Source organism: Dipodomys merriami, unplaced genomic scaffold (genome assembly GCF_024711535.1).
Source record: "Dipodomys merriami isolate MVZ:Mamm:240054 unplaced genomic scaffold, mDipMer1.0.p SCAF_33, whole genome shotgun sequence".
In the NCBI taxonomy this organism is placed as follows: Eukaryota; Metazoa; Chordata; class Mammalia; order Rodentia; family Heteromyidae; genus Dipodomys; species Dipodomys merriami.
Window position 1 is genome coordinate 6,370,181 of NW_027204826.1, and position 15,468 is coordinate 6,385,648.

Sequence of the window (15,468 nt, forward strand, 5' to 3'; positions counted from 1 at the left end):
AGTATGTCTGGTTTTCTGGGATGGGTGCTTTCATTTTGACATCTATGTCCTAGGACATTGCTAACTTTCTGTAGCATAATCATCTGTCCTTGGAGCCCCTCTGTGCTGTCATCTGGAGCTAAATTAGTATTGAAAAACAAACATTACACACATAGACATTTTTTATAGGTGTGCATACTTCTAAGAGAAAAGGGAGAAGAGAAGAGGTGTTGCATTATCTTCTTATGACTAGTATTTTAAAAATACTATAGCTTTGAAGGAATGTAACTTTTTGTTGTTTTGTTGGTTATGGGGCTTGAACTGGGCTTGGACGCTGTCCTTGCACTCTTCAACTCGAGGCAAGCACTCTATCACGTGAGACACAACGCCACTTCTTGTGTTCTAGTGGTTTATTAGAGATAAGAGTCTCAGGGACTTTGCTGCCCGGGCTGGCTTTGAAGTGTGCGATGCTCAGATCTCAGCCTCCTGAGTAGCTAGGATTACAGGCATGAGTCACTGGTGCCCCAGCAGGAATGTAATCTTAGATAGAAAACTGTACTTTTGTGCACTTTTTGTGTTTTTTTAAGTAATTTTTACAAGCTATTCATTTATGCACTATTTGCCTCTAAAGTCTTGGCTACTATTTGCCTCTAAAGTCTTGGCTTCTATGTCCCAAAATTTTTGTAAGGAAAAAAGAATTAAACAATGAAAACAAACCCAGAGGATTTTTAAAGTATAAAGAAATAAATCAATTTGAAAAAATATTATTTCAGTGTTTGTGTATGTGTATATAAAACTGGTTGGCAAATGGGTTTCAACTCAGCGCTTTAGTGCTATCCCTGAGCTTTTGTACTGAAGGCTAGCATTCTACCCGTTGAGCCAAAAGTCACGTCCTTGAGATTCATGTCCATAATATTTGAAGATACTAACACAATTATAGTTTACACAATTTAATACAGGTATAGTTTCAGACACAGGTATAGTTTCAGCAATTGCTTTCCGATCAGGGTTGAAGTAGGTATAATAGAAAGACACATTTCTTGATCAACAGAAAAAAGATTCAGCAGGCTTCTCGCATTCTGTTCTTGGCTGGTGCTCTGTCACTTGAGCCAGGTCCCAGTTCCTGCTTTTTGAACCCAACATTTTACCTATTGAAGTAAATTGATGGCCAGAAGCTAGTGTTTCAGTATGTAGTTTTGCTGTTTCTGTATTTCCTGTTTTCCTGTTTCCTGATGAAATATATAGGAAATGTAGGTAATATAGGTACATAGGTATATTATAGGTACATAGGATTTTTTGTGTGAAAATACTGTACAGGGTGTTATAATGAATACAGGTACATAGGATTTTGGATTTTGGCAATATTATCTTCCCTTTGTGAAGGTAGTGGAATTTGAATGGTAGGAGAATTTGAACTCAGGGCCTTGAGCTCCTGCTTATTTTTTATTTATTTTGATTTTTGCTGCTAGGCTACTTTAGAAGGTGGATGGGCCATGATACCTCACATGTCTTTTTCCATTTTTTCCTATTGATGTATTACTTTTCAATATTGATGTCTCATATTGATGTCTTATTTCCTAATTTTCTCCCATATTATGTGAAATCTTCTCACATAATTTCCCAATGCACAATGCACAATGGAGATGTATATGTTGGACTCTTCCACCAGTGAATTCAGGTCTATATACATATCCTGAGTCCAACATGTACTACATTTACTCTGGCATTTATCCCAATTGACATAGGATGAACTTGAGGTTCAAGGTCTGTTATGTCCTAGAACTTGGTCACCCTATGCTGGCATGGCCTGGATTCCTTGCCACTCCCTGTGCATTGAACATTTCCCCCGTATATCCAGTAGGTTCTCTTGTACAGCTCTGTTTTCATCCTCTTAGGATCCATATGCTCAAGGCATCAGATTGTAGGTAGAAAAAAAAAACGACAGGACTTAGGATAATCCCAAAAGTTTGACATTTTAATGAAGTTATAAGAATAAATAGAAGGAATATATGACAGCAGTCATTACAAAAAGCAAAATAGATATTTTCCCAGGGATGGGAGAGGGAAACTCTAAGTCCTGATAAGTCTCTAAGTTGACTTCAGGAAGAAATTCTAAGTCGGAGTCTTCAAAGGGATCTACTTCAAGAAAGGCAGGATTTTCTTTCTGAGTTGAGGGAAGAGCAGATTCTAATTTCTCAATTGGAGATTGGTTCTTCTTCAGCAGGAAAGATTTGTCTGCATATTCTGTAAGGACGAATTCACTTTCCTTGACTGAATCTAGATTTTGGACCTCATTTAGTGGTTCTCCTGAACTTAGATTAGGGACACATGTTAGTTGATCCTGCACAATAAGCGGTGTGTCGGTTTGACTTGTTTGGAGCCGATCTAGGCGGACTGTGAAGGTCAGAGGAAGAAATTCTGGATCTTCATCCTCCTCAGGGATTCCTGCAGGTTCACCTGTGTCACATGTGGGGTTCACAACAAGGGGCGTGTCCACGGGATTCAAAATCTCTTTGGGCCTCACTGCGAAAGGCACAAAGCGCTGGATATTCACACGGTTGCTGCAGTCTGGTGATGGCTCCAGAACTCCATCCGTCATCATCGCTGACATCACTGGTTGGTTCTGTAGCTCCCGTTCAGGAGAAGCTGCTCTACGGCGGCCAAAACCTGAGAATGGAAAATGGTACAGGATTCTTAGAGGGGACTCTAGAAGTTCTGCTATGACTCAACTTCCATGCTGATCTAATGGAGGAAGCTGCAGACTGAGTTTGGACTGAACTTTGATGACAAGGTAGGGTCTTTCTCATGCATGGCTATGTCTGAGTGCTTCCAAGAAAAGAACAGACATTGCCTGGCAGAGAATATCCATAAAAGGACATTTTGCCAACCTGGGTAGGACTAAGTGCTCCCAGCCAATCAGGACAAATCCCAGGGGTCCAGGATCCATCCCTACTCACAAGCTGTCAGGCATCTACACGTGGCCTTCTTCCTCTTTTTCTTGGTCTTATTGGTCACAGGTTCCTCCAGCTGGTCAAGAAGAACCTGTAAGCGGAGGAGCAGGTCCGAGGAGGGCATGTTGAGCATGATGTAATACATGAGGTCATTCAGGCTGTCTCGGTTCTTGCATTCACGGAAATCATCAGGGTAGCAGTCCATCCACATAGTGAAGAAGGAACAAAGGGCACTGTGGGCAGATTGGTGACAAGGACGTGAGAACTCGCCCTCCCCATCCTGGGCCCCCCATAGCTTCTTTCTGGCTGGATGCCCATGCTGTGGCTGTCCATCTAATATGCATTTACATGTTGGGAAGTGTCATCCTTGAGAGTCCACAACCACACCACAGGCGTGTCCCCTGCCACTCACTGATGTCCCAAGCCTCCACCCCCTCCCTGGTATAATTCACAAGTGGTTTGCAAGCAAGATATTTGCACTTTGAATCAGCAGCCTCAAAGATACCCATTTTGCAAGGAGAAGCCTTTTTGTGCCAAAGTCAACTTACTTCTTAACTTGTTCGTCTTCCTCACAGCGAGGGCGGAGGGATCTGTACCTATGGGAGGACAGGAGGAGTTCAGCTGTATTGTTTTCTTTTTTGGAACTAACAGCATATGAAGAGGCTAGCTAAGTCCCAGATGGGAATGTAAGATTGAGAGAGACACAAATGAGTTATTTGTACAGCTCTGTAAATATTCTATAAAGAGGCTTATATGTTGTCTGTCTAAGTAAAGGTGGCTCATGCTTCTAATCCTAGCTAATCAGGATGCTGAGGTCTTGAGGATCACAGTTTGAAGCCAGCCTGTTCAGGGTAAGTCTAAAGACACTTTTCAATGAACCAACAAAAAACACTTAGGCCCTGAGTTCAAGATGCAGGACTGGCACACACACAACGCTAACACTTCAGAGGCTTGAAAATAAAGGCAACATAATCCGTCCTTGATGGCTCAGAAGTGATTCAGCCCCCAATTCACCCTGTCTCAGCCTTTCCTCTGTCTACATTATTTCTTAGGCCTCCAAGATTGCTACTGAAACGTTATTTACTAATGGGAAATGTGGTTTCTTTCCTAGGGCCTCATTCAGGTGAAGGCTGAAGTTGGGTGCCGCTAGCTCATGCCTTTAATCCTAACCTCTCAGTACACAAGACTTTTGAGCCTCCAGTTTAGCTTCTGAGGGAAATGAAATGTCCACACTGGAGACACAAGAGTCTTGAGTGGTCTAGACCTAAGAAATTAGTCAGGGTGTACACTTTTTCATCCCATGTTCCCATAAGAAGACCCCAGTAAAAGGAACAGGCTCAGACAGGTGCCAAGAAACCCAAGATGCAGCCAGGAGGGGCTGAGCAGCCCTGGGATGGAAAGGGGAACTCACTTTTTGAACAGAATAGCCAGCACTTGGTCCATCGTCCCACACTGTCTGTAGCTGTGTAGGAAGCTTTGAATAAAAAAGAGATCGCCTTTCTGGTGGGCAGGGACCAGGTTCATCACCAGCTTTTCCAGCAGGCCTGCCTCTGGGCTCCATACCTTATTTGGCACATTCAGGGTCAGGGCTGAATAATTGCCACCCTAAGGTGTTAAAGAGAAACGATCTTACAGACATGGAAATGGGAGCACACTTCAAATTGAGAAATTTTGATAGAGGGAAGTGAAAAGTACACAGAAAGCATTATCTCAGTATAGACACTTAAAAGCACAGAAGAAAAAGGTTCTAAAGTGGGCCAAGGTTGGGGTCAAATAGGTTTCCTATCGTGAGCATACCTGGCCTGAGTTGCCTTGTATTTCTCGCGGTTTCTTGAAAAACTGCCTAAGATGTTGGATCCGTGGCTTGGCACTGATCCAGCGTCTGTAGCTCTCTTGCCTGAGACCAGAGTCTCGTGACCTGCGAATACAACACGAGAACATCTTTCCCGTTCCTGAGTCGCAGGTCAAGTGAGCTGGCTTGTGCAGACTATGACTTAAATAGCCTGGCTATCAGGCTTCCATGCTTTATTCCATTGTGAGGAGGCAGGGTCACCTCTCAGGGCCCAGTGACCTATGCTGCTTCCTCACACAGGACAAACTGCAGGCTGAAATCCCTCCTGTGTCACAATGTGCACATGTAGTCACAGTTAACAGCACACCTTGTCTGTTGAATCTCAACATGCTCTGCTAGGCCTAGGTACTGGCCTGGTCTCAGCGTCCAGGAGCCATTCCTAGGTCAGATCCATGCCCTCTCGGTCACTGTTCCTCTCATGCTGCACGAATCATTCTGCCTCTCGGGTCCCTCTCAGCCTGCCATGTGCTTCTTGCACATATTTTGACATCTCTGTCCTAGCATATTGTTAGCCTTCTGTATCCTTACCTGTTTGCCCTTGAGGCAACTCTGTGCTGTCCTCTGTGGAAAATGCAAAAACTCAAGAGATGGGAAAATCAAAGAAGTATTTGGAAACAAAACACACATACATATTTTTACTTGTCTTGTAGCTAGGATTACAGGTGTGAGCAACAGCGCCGGGCTACAGGTCTTCATTTTTGTAAAAGACTTTTTGATAGTTTTGGAATTTTTTTTTTTTGTCAGTCATGGGGCTTGAACTCTCAGCCTGGGTGCTGTCCCTCAGCTCTTCAGCTTAAGGCTTGCCCGCTACCACCTGAGCCACAGTGCCGCTTCTGGCGTTTTTCTGCATATGTTGTGCTGAGGAATCGAACCCAGGGCCTCATGCATGCAAGGCAAGTACTTTGCCACGGAGCTACTGTCCCTGCCCTTTGGAAAACATTTTATGAAGGAGGTAAGGGACGAAGAAATCAGGTGCTCCATCCCCATCTTCGTAATATGATGATGACTATCATTTAAAAATACAGCTTTGAAGGAATATAATATTCAAAGATAGAAAACTGTCCTGGTAAGTCTTGTGCTTTGCCGGCACCAGGAGCAGTGCACATGCGCCCTTCCTTCACATGGCACGCTTATTTTCAAAGCCGGGATAAGAACTGTGGTGGTCATCCTCCGCCTGAGACTATGGATAGTACTTTGGACCCAGGAGGTTATTCCTCGGGAGTGTCTCAGTCTCTTGGTAGTGGCTTGGTCTGGTGGGGATACCATGGAGATCCTGAGGGTAGTTGGAAGCTTGTGCAATGTTTATTTGCCTAGACATTATATCATTGCTGATACTGGTAAAATAAGTGCCAGTAAAATTAATTCTTTTCAACTTGATCTTGCTGGAAGAGAACCTAGTACCAGGGACACCAAATACCACACCCCCGAGTTCCGAGAAACCAGCAGTCCTGGCTGTCCACAGTGCTCACCACCATCTGGGCCTCTGTGGCTCTCCTTTCCTATGGTTTTCCAGATAAAGCCAGATTTGGTGTTGGGTAACGAACCAGGAACATATGTTCCTATCTGTGTATCTGCCCTCCTCCTTGGCATCCTTGGAATAAAGAAGGTGATCATTGTCTTCGTTGAGAGCAACTGCGGAGTGGAAACATTATCCCTGTCTGGAAAGATTCTGTTCCACCTCTGGGTTTACTTCATTGTTCAGTGGCCAGCTCTTAAGGGGAAGTATCCCAAATCTGTGTACCTTGGGGAAATTATTTGACCAATGGCAACTTATTTCTTTAGAATTTTGCAGTCAACAATATTGACAGCACACTGATAAAGACTTCTCAAAGTCTTAAGAATTATGGATGGCCATGCTTAAATAATGTACAAATATCTCATCGAGAAACTGAGATGCTTGAGTGATAGCACACACCTGTAATCCCAACACTAGAGCAACTAAAGCAAGAAGAGTGCAGGCTCTAGAACAATCTGTACTACATAGAAAATCCCTGTTTAAGAAGAAGAAAGAGAAGAAGGAGGGAAAGAGGGAGGTAAGGATAGAGGGAGGGAGTCCTCTCATAGAATTATTAAAATGTTAATAAACAGTTCATATCAAATATTTATGCCTCCATACATCCAATTTCTTCTTAGGTTAAAATATGAAACACTACCTAAAAGTTGTCTTACAAATTTAGTACTTTTTTCTCAACCTATTAGAAAGTTGATATGAAATAGAAAAAATATATGTATATGAAATAGAAAGCAGCATTTCTTTCTTTAAAAAGTATTCTGCATCATTAAAAGAAAGTTTACTTCTTCATTTTTTTTCTGATACAAAAAGCTTTATTTGCTGTGTGGAATCAGTGATGTCTCTACTGAGCTCTTCTGCGTGAAGGAAGCAGTTGTGTGAAGCTGGCTTCATGACAGCTTGCACTCCACAGGCTTAAACCTCAAGCCAGACTATCTCTCAAAATACCCAATATAATTGTTAAAAATAAAAGACCTGGTACTAATGGCTCACACCTGTAATCCTAGCTACTAAGGAGGCTGAGATCTGAGGATTGCCAGCCTAGGCAGGATACTCCATGAGACTTTTATCTCCAGGAAACTACTTATAAAAGCCAGACATGGCACTGTGGCTCAAGTGGTAGAGCCCCTTCCCCCCCTTGAGGAAAAGAAAGTCATGGACAGCGCCCAGGCCCGGAGTTCAAGTCCCAAGACCAGCAAAAATTAATTAAAAGGTGACCACTCTCATTGTAATAAAACCATGTTAATCAGGAACCCAGGTTTTGTAAAACATCAAAAACAAATGTTCATGTATTCACAATGCCTTGGCCATAGTCACCTCTGTCATGTTAAGATGATTAGGCCTCGAGTATATAATATTTACTATACATTTACCTAAGGTGTGCTTTATGCCAGATATTCTCGACACTTTTCAAACCAGAGAACTTGATGAGGTACATGCCTTGTCTGAATCACATGACTTAAAACTTTTTTTTTTTTTGTCAGTCGTGGGGCCTGAACTGTGGGCCTGGGCGCTGTCCCTGAGCTCTTCAGCTCAAGGCTAGCACTCTACCACTAGAGCCACAGTGCCACTTTCAGCTTTTTCTGCTTATGTGGTGCTGAGGAATCGAACCCAGGGCCTCATGCATGCGAGGCAAGCACTCTACCACTGAGCCACCTTCCCAGCCCCCACTTAACACATTTTCAAAGCCAGATGCAAGCTCGGGTAGCCTGGCTTGGGAGGAGGGAGAGAGGGGCAATCACAGTTGGATGTGGGTCACAAAGGGTGACACACTTAGGTGCGCCTCTGAGCTTGACTCAACACTTGGCTGTCTCTTTGTGGTTTCTTGGTAATTGTGATTGCTGGTCAGGTTTTGTTGTTGTTGTTCTACAGTGCCGGAACTAGAACCCAGATCCTTGCACATGATAAATGAGCACTCTGCCACTGAACTCTACCCCCAGCCCTCTTAGCAATTCTTGAGCAGGAACTGATATTTCAACCCCAACAGTTATATAGCTTATTCTGGTTGCTATAGCACAAACATCCCTAAACTGCTCCTTTGCCCCTTAAGAGAGACAGAAAAAGAGAGAATGAGAGAGAGAGAGAGAGAGAGAGAGAGAGAGAGAGAGAGAGAGAGAGAGAGAGAGAGAGAGAGAGAGAGAGAGAGAGATCTTTGCATATGTGAGTTTATGTATTATTCCTTTGAATCTTTTGTTGTATAAATAAGATGTAAATGGAATAAGAATGGAGAATGATTAATGAAGGGATTTAATTTACTTAAAAAAAACTGTACTGGTGCTTTTTACAAGCCCTTCATTTATACACTAGTTGCCTCAAGTCTTGGCTTCTGTGTCCCATCACCCACTGTTACTGATCCTCCTCCTTGAACACAATGAGGAAAAAGAAATTTCATAAATCATTTAGCTGCTATCCAATCTATGGATGTGAATTTAAGATCAAATATTGGCTGTAATTTTGTGTGTGTGTGTGTGTGTCATTTTTTTGTGCCAATCCAGGGGTTTGAACTCAGGGCTTGTAAGATATCCCTGAGCATCCTAGTTGCTCTACTATTGAGTCTAGCTCCACTTCAGCTTTCTATAGTAATATAGTAATCTAATACAGTAATCTAGTAATCTAACTTGTTAATCTAATAGTTAATTGCAGATGAGACTCATGAACTCTCCTGTCTGGCTGGCTTGGAATTGAATCCTCAGACCTCAGCCTCTTGAATATCTAGGGTAACAGACATGAGCCACCAGCACCTGCTGGTAAAATGTTATTAATTGAGGTTTAGGTGTTGCAAGTTAGAGTGCAGCTTCACAAAACAGTAAAATCTCATAGCAAAATACAATAATAAGATGGGATGTGGAAGCCGGGTGCCAGTGGCTCATGCCTGTAATCCTAGCTACTCAGGAGGCTGAGATCTGAGGATTGAGGTTCAAAGCCAGCCTGGGCAGGAAAGTCTGTGAGACTCTTATCTCCAATAAGCTCCCATAAAACTGCAAGTGGCACTGTGGCTCAAGTGGTAAAGCACTCGCCTTGAGCTGAGGAGTACAAGAACAGCGCCCAAGCCCAGACAAGCCCCATGACCGACAAAAAAAAAAAAAAGACGGGATGTGGATAAAATTTAATGTTATAGTATGCTATCCTAACTTGCAGGAGACCCTAGTCTCAATATCTAGTATCACAAAACTAAGTAAAATGAGGTAATTTCAAAAGATTCTACCTATTTTGTATTTCCATCATATAATGGTTCAGAAAAGTGAAAAGAGTTAAAAAGGAAAAGCATTCGTATTTATAAGGGGAATAGAAGGAAAGATGGCAGAACCAGAAAAGGAAAATTATACACAGCAAGAAAATTGTCTGGCACTGTCATGGTGGATATAAGATAGTGTTCTTCAGAGCAACAATGGATAAAAATACATTTACTACCTGTAATCCTACTTGTCCCTATCCCTGCCCACTTCGAAATCTCCAGGGCACATTATCAATTTATGGATGTTTATCATATATTCCAAAATAACTGGTAGAGTCATGGTTACCAAAGTACATTAGCAATCAGTGTGTTAGGAGATAAATGTGCTGATTATATTGGTCTGATTATTATATATACTAAACAAGGAGTGTGTTCTCACTGTATACCCTAGGTATGTACAAATACTACTTTAAAGTGAATCAGAATACAACAAGGTTTTGAAGGCACATGCTGTAATGCTAGCTGTTTGGGAGGTTGACATCAGTTCAAGAGCAGTCTAGTTATACCTGCAATGCTTCATCTCAACCACCAGCTTTGTGTGTCACCGGAGGACTGTGATGGCACACATCTGTCATCTCAGGTACATGGGAGGCTGAGAGCAGGAGGATTTCAATTCCAGGCCAGCCCATGCAAAAAGTTCCATGTGGCTTCATTTTAACAACAGAAGGTTTGGTACTGGTGAGCACCAATCACCCCATCTGGAGGAAAAGTAAAAATAGAAGCATTGTAGTATCAATAAAAAACAAACAAACAGGGCTGGGAAGGTGGCTCAGTGGTAGAGCGCTTGCCTTGCATGCTCCAGGCCCTGGGTTCGATTCCTCAGTACCACATAAGCAAAAAGAAAAAAAAAGCCGGAAGTGGCACTGTGGCTCAAGTGGTAGAGCGCTAGCCTTGAGCTGAAGAGCTGAGGGACAGCGCCCAGGCCCAGAGTTCAGGCCCCACGACCGGACCCAAAAAAAAAAAAACAAAAAAAAACAAACAAACAAGATTAAAACATACCAATGTAAACCATCATAAACAATAGATATCCAGTGCTGGTTTCTCACACTTCAATTCTACCTATAGAGGAGACTGAGATTTGAGGATACTGGTTTGAAGCCAGCCTTGGAAAGAAAGTTCTTAGCCAGGTGCTGGTGGCTCATGCCTGTAATCCTAGTTACTCAGGAGGCTGAGATCTGAGGATCGAGGTTCAAAGCCAGCAAGAAAGTCTGTGATACTCTTATCTCTGATTAAGCACCAGAAGACTGGAAGTGGTGCTGTGGCTCAAGTGATAGAGTGCTAGCCTTGAGCTGAAGAGCTGAGGGACAGCTCCTAGGCCCAGAGTTCAAGCCCCCAGGACTGACAAAAAAAAAAAAGAAAGAAAGAAAGAAAAAGAAAGTTCTTGAGATTTTTATCTTCCATTAACCATTAAAAAGGCAGAAGTGGAACTGTGACTCAATTCCTATTGTACCAGCCTTGAGGGAAAATGCTAACTGGCAGCACCCAGTCCCTGAGATCAATCACTTTACCTCTCAGGGGCCTCTCAACTCGACATGTGCTTCCTGCCCATTTTCTGTTGACATCTAGGCCCTAGGTCATTGTTAGAGGTGTCTGTGTTCTAAACATCTACTTGTCTTTGAAACTTCTCTGTGGTGTCATCTAGAGCTCATGCAAATACTAAGAGATTAGAAAATAAAAATGTTTGGAAATAAACATTGCACACATGGACATTTTCACAGATTTGCATTTTTCTAAAAGTCTATTAATGATACTTATCAAATTATTAGATGCAATAGTTATCAATTATTACATGGAAGCCGGCAAGGAGAGAGGAGGACATCTGCTCTGTTGTTCTCTTTTATGGTTATTATCACTATTGTCACTTAAAAAAATACAACTTTGAAGCAGGGTAAAATTTAAAGATAGAAAACTCAGTTGATGTGCCTTTTTTACAAGCATATTAGTTTATACAGCCCTGGTGCTGGTGAAGAGGGCGTAAAGATGTGAGTGGGTAAAGTAAGTCCTGCCTCTTGCACTAACTGGGTCAGGCAAAGGTATTGTACCTCACTCACCTATGACAATAGGAATTGGGTTTTCATTCATTTTGTTCAGCTTTTTTGTGACATGATTTTTGAGGCATCATCGATCCAAACATACATTCTGTATGGGCATACTTCCCTCCCCCATGAAAGCTGCTGAGCAGCAGGCGGGCCTGATACCATCCTAGGAAGCCATGCACAGGACAACGAGCCCCATTGCCAACCACCAGGACTGCCATATGGAATAGCAGCGCACTGAAGGACCATTGTTAGGAGAGATTGGCAACTCAATCAAAACCAGGTCACCACTTACTCCACTGTGGGGAAATCTGTGGGGAACACAGGTAGCAAAGATGGCCCTGAGAGGAAGTTGAGTGGGCAGAGCTAGATTTGTTTAGGTTCAGTGTGTAAACATCTCATGGAAGGTTGGGTGCATGATAAGGTATGGCCTTTCAGTGATTGGTTGATCCCATTTCCTCTCCTCCCATGCAGTCTTTTGCTTTAAAAAGGGATGCTCCCTGTTAATAAATGAGTTCCTGCTTGATTTGACTCCCCGCTGCCTCTGATTGTCTCCTGGGCTAAGGGAGGCTGGGGAACGGGTGAGCGGCCGCACTTACCCCTCCTCGGACCCCGTCTGTCCAAAGACGGACGAAGACCCAACACTCCACCAGGAATGGGCACGCTTACTTATTTCCTTGGTGATCAAGGGGCAAGAATGGCACCAGATAGCTCATTCATGTGGCCTGGATGCCAGGCATCTCCAGGTGGAGCAGGACAAAGGTGGACTACATCCTAATCCATTGTCAGTTGGCCTTCCAGGGCCCTCAGAACCTGGGGAGGGGTGAACCACACGCCACACCACCCCAATCCCCTGCACACCAGTGCTTCTGCTCTACTTTCCCCAAGACTTGGACGCCCCTGATCTGCCTACTGCCCCACTGCACCCTTCTTCTGTGAGAGCACACTTCCTTGTTGGGTTGGAAAGAAGGCAAGCTGCAAACAGAACCCATAGGACAAAGGTCATCCCAAGTCCATAATGTCAGACGCATACCCCACTCATATGGCCACACTAACATTGGGCTCTGCAACTGACTGGCTCTCAGGCTCTAGAGCTGGGCAGGGAAAGTTCTAGAGAATTGGAAGCAAGGGCACCCGGCACAAACAGAGACTACATTAAACTCCTATGTCCAAGTTTCCCTCATAAAACCCATGGAGAAGTGCCACCCAGCAACAATTCCCCTTAGGGAGGAAGGCTTGAAATCCTCCAAGAAAGTAGGTATGTGTATGGCACCAGAACAAGGACACTGTCTTCCTGAACTGAGCCTCTGGTCATTCCAACCAAGCCTAGAGTTTGACAGGCAAACTATCATAGAAGGCAGCCCCTGCCCATCCTCTTTGCAAATGCAACCCAGATGATAGATGGGGAGCCCATGTGAGTGGAGGTGAGCCCAACCTCTCCATGGTTCCTCATGGGTCGGATAGCAAGCAGGGATGCATTTATCACACCAGGGACCACCAAAAGCCAGTGGGAATTAACAAATAGTCATCCGATTGGACAGGTTATCTCAGAAGGCAATGTTGTGGCCCTGATGTGATCACACATCCCTGTGCCTACCAGTCAGTCCCTCTTGGCCCCGTTTTATCCTAACCCAATGCTAGCCCAAGAGGCACATCTCCCCAAAGGTCTTGCTATCCCATTTCTAGGTGCAAAAGGATCCCATATTCTGCTAACCCAGTCCAGGAGGAAACGGTTCCTATTCGAAGAATGGCTCTTCCCTGGGTCTTGCTTGTGGGCCTTGCCCAGCAACACCAGGTCAATTTCCTGTTTGGCTGACTGCCCACTCTGAGACAGAGCAACTCTGCATCTGGCCCCAATTCAAAGGCCGCCAACACCAAGGTCATTCCACCAAGCATTCCAGGGGGCTTGTACACATGGCTAAACAGAAGGACGGATGGTCATCCCTTACTGGCAAGGCACCTCCTCACAGCTGCTCCTCACAGATGCAAGGATGTGAGTGGGAAAAGTAAGCCCTGCCTCACTCCTACGCTAGCTGGGTCAGGCAAAGGTGCTAGACATCACTCACCGATGAGAATAAGAATTGGCTTTTAACTTATTTTGTTCAGTTTTTTTTTGTGACATGATTTGAGGCATCATGGATGAAAATACATATTTTGCAGGCACACATGCCTTCCCCATGAAATTTGTGGGGCAGCAGGTGGACCTGACACCATCTAGGGAAGCCATGACTGGTACAATAGAGGAACTCAGCCCCATGGCCAACTGCCAGGACTGCTACACTGAAAAGCAGTTCAGGAGCTGGGAATGTGGCTTGGTGGTAGAGTGCTTGCCTAGCATGCATGAAGCCCTCGGTTTGATTCCTCAGTACCACATACACAGAAAAAGCCAGAAAGAAGTGGCACTGTGGCTCAACTGGTGTGCTATCCTTGAGCAAAAGAAGCTAGCTCAGGGACAGTGCCCTGGCCCTAAGTTCAAGCCCCACGACTGGCAAAAAAAAGGTAGTACACTGAATAAGGAAGGATGGGCATCCTAAATGGAACAGATCGATCTCTATTCCACTGGGCATGGGCATACTTACTTAGTTTTCTCAGTGACCAAGGGGTGAGAACAGCACCAGCCAGCTCATTCCTGTGGCCTGGGTACCCGCCACCTCCATGTGGAGTAGGACAAAGGCAGACCATTTCCTGACCCATTGTCAGCTGGCCTTCCAGGGCCTCAAGGCCTGGGTAGGGAGACAAAGCGAATGCCAACTTGAGGAGCGTGAACCACACGCTACACCTTTCACGCCAGTGCTGTCTCACATCCGCTTCTGTTCTACATCTCTGGTACCACCCTTTTAGCCCCCCCAAGCAAAGCCCAAGTCCTAGAACCCCTGTCAATGGGCCCCCTTCCAAGGCTCTTGCCTTGGCCATGAGCAAGTTGTTGGCTGGAGTGGGCACAAATGAGTCGGGCCTCACTCCTACCCCAGGTGCTGGACCTCAGTCACCAATGAGAGAGGCAGGAATGAGTTTTCACTCATTCTGTTCAGCTTTTCCAAGGAATTTTTTTTTGGGGGGGGGGGAGGGTATCATCATGAATTCGAGCACAGGACAGCCCAGGACCTAGGCGGCCTGCAGGATAGAGGACAAAAATGCTGGCATGGTACCACAACCTGGCAAGTGGGGAGACGTCAAAAGAACAGGACGCAGGCGCGTGGGACCCGCATCCGTGCCCCGCAGGAGCATGCTGGCACTTCCCGCGCTCTCGGGGCTGGTGCTGACTACGCGAACAGGCAAAGCTGCGCTGGCCTGACTCGTGCGTGCGTGCGTGCGTGCGTGCGTGCGTGCGTGCGCGTGCGCGCGAAGTGGCGGGCCGGTGGCTGCCCTGCCCGGCCGCAGCCAGCGTCTCCCGTTCTCCTGGGGCATTCAGTGCAGCCACGGAACTGGCCTCACCGGGTGTGATCACACACCGGCGCTTCACAGTCGGGGAAATCACTTACTACCACCCAAGAATTCCTTCACCCTATCCCGCGCGACTCCCCCAAAGCTCAGCAGCCGGTCCGAGGGAGTTGTGCGGCTCGGAGCCGCGCACCTGCCATTGCGTCATCACTCCGCGCACCCGCCGTCCGGCCCCAAGTTAACCGAAACTAAGATGTCACCCTTTGTACGGAGGCCTGTAGGAGCCTAAACTGCGGAAGTCCGCGCCGCTCGCTGGAACGGGCCTAACGGCTGTGCCGGTTTCGCTTTTGGTTTCAACGATGGCGGCCTAGTGACGTTCTGCACATTTTGCTTGCGTTTAAGATTAACGCTCTAGTGTCCCACACAAGTTCACATCTCCAATCAACGACGTGTGCCCTCCACAACACGGACTTGAAAGCTTCCGCTCAGCGGGCGCCGCTGGCTCGCCCTGTAATCCTGGCAACTCA

The 15,468-nt window shown here is 45.3% G+C and overlaps 1 protein-coding gene, 1 non-coding gene and 2 pseudogenes across 4 annotated transcripts; 1 reads left to right on the plus strand and 3 right to left on the minus strand.

Moving 5' to 3' along the window:
* Nucleotides 1–1,945: 1,945 nt before the first annotated feature.
* On the minus strand, nt 1,946–15,159 carry LOC138841826 (ral guanine nucleotide dissociation stimulator-like). 3 transcript variants are annotated; one of them, XM_070042730.1, is made up of 8 exons: nt 15,135–15,159; nt 14,143–14,286; nt 10,034–10,225; nt 4,728–4,848; nt 4,342–4,535; nt 3,479–3,526; nt 2,937–3,163; nt 1,946–2,646 (listed from the first exon to the last, which is right to left on the minus strand). In XM_070042730.1, the coding sequence occupies exons 3-8, from the start codon at nt 10,045–10,047 to the stop codon at nt 1,964–1,966; spliced, it is 1,287 nt and encodes a 428-aa protein (XP_069898831.1). In that variant the 5' UTR covers nt 10,048–10,225; nt 14,143–14,286; nt 15,135–15,159; the 3' UTR covers nt 1,946–1,963. The 3 variants fall into 3 exon arrangements, with proteins under 3 accessions (XP_069898831.1, XP_069898830.1, XP_069898829.1); XM_070042729.1 differs by lacking the exon at nt 15,135–15,159 and adding an exon at nt 14,716–14,795; XM_070042728.1 differs by lacking the exons at nt 10,034–10,225; nt 14,143–14,286; nt 15,135–15,159 and having other exon boundaries at nt 4,728–4,885.
* LOC138842130 (UDP-N-acetylglucosamine transferase subunit ALG14 pseudogene) lies at nt 5,669–6,683 on the plus strand (annotated as a pseudogene).
* LOC138842151 (small nucleolar RNA SNORD116) lies at nt 11,566–11,655 on the minus strand. The gene has a single exon (XR_011376603.1). It is a non-coding gene; the product is annotated as a small nucleolar RNA SNORD116 (small nucleolar RNA).
* LOC138842149 (small nucleolar RNA SNORD116) lies at nt 14,538–14,644 on the minus strand (annotated as a pseudogene).
* Nucleotides 15,160–15,468: the final 309 nt, after the last annotated feature.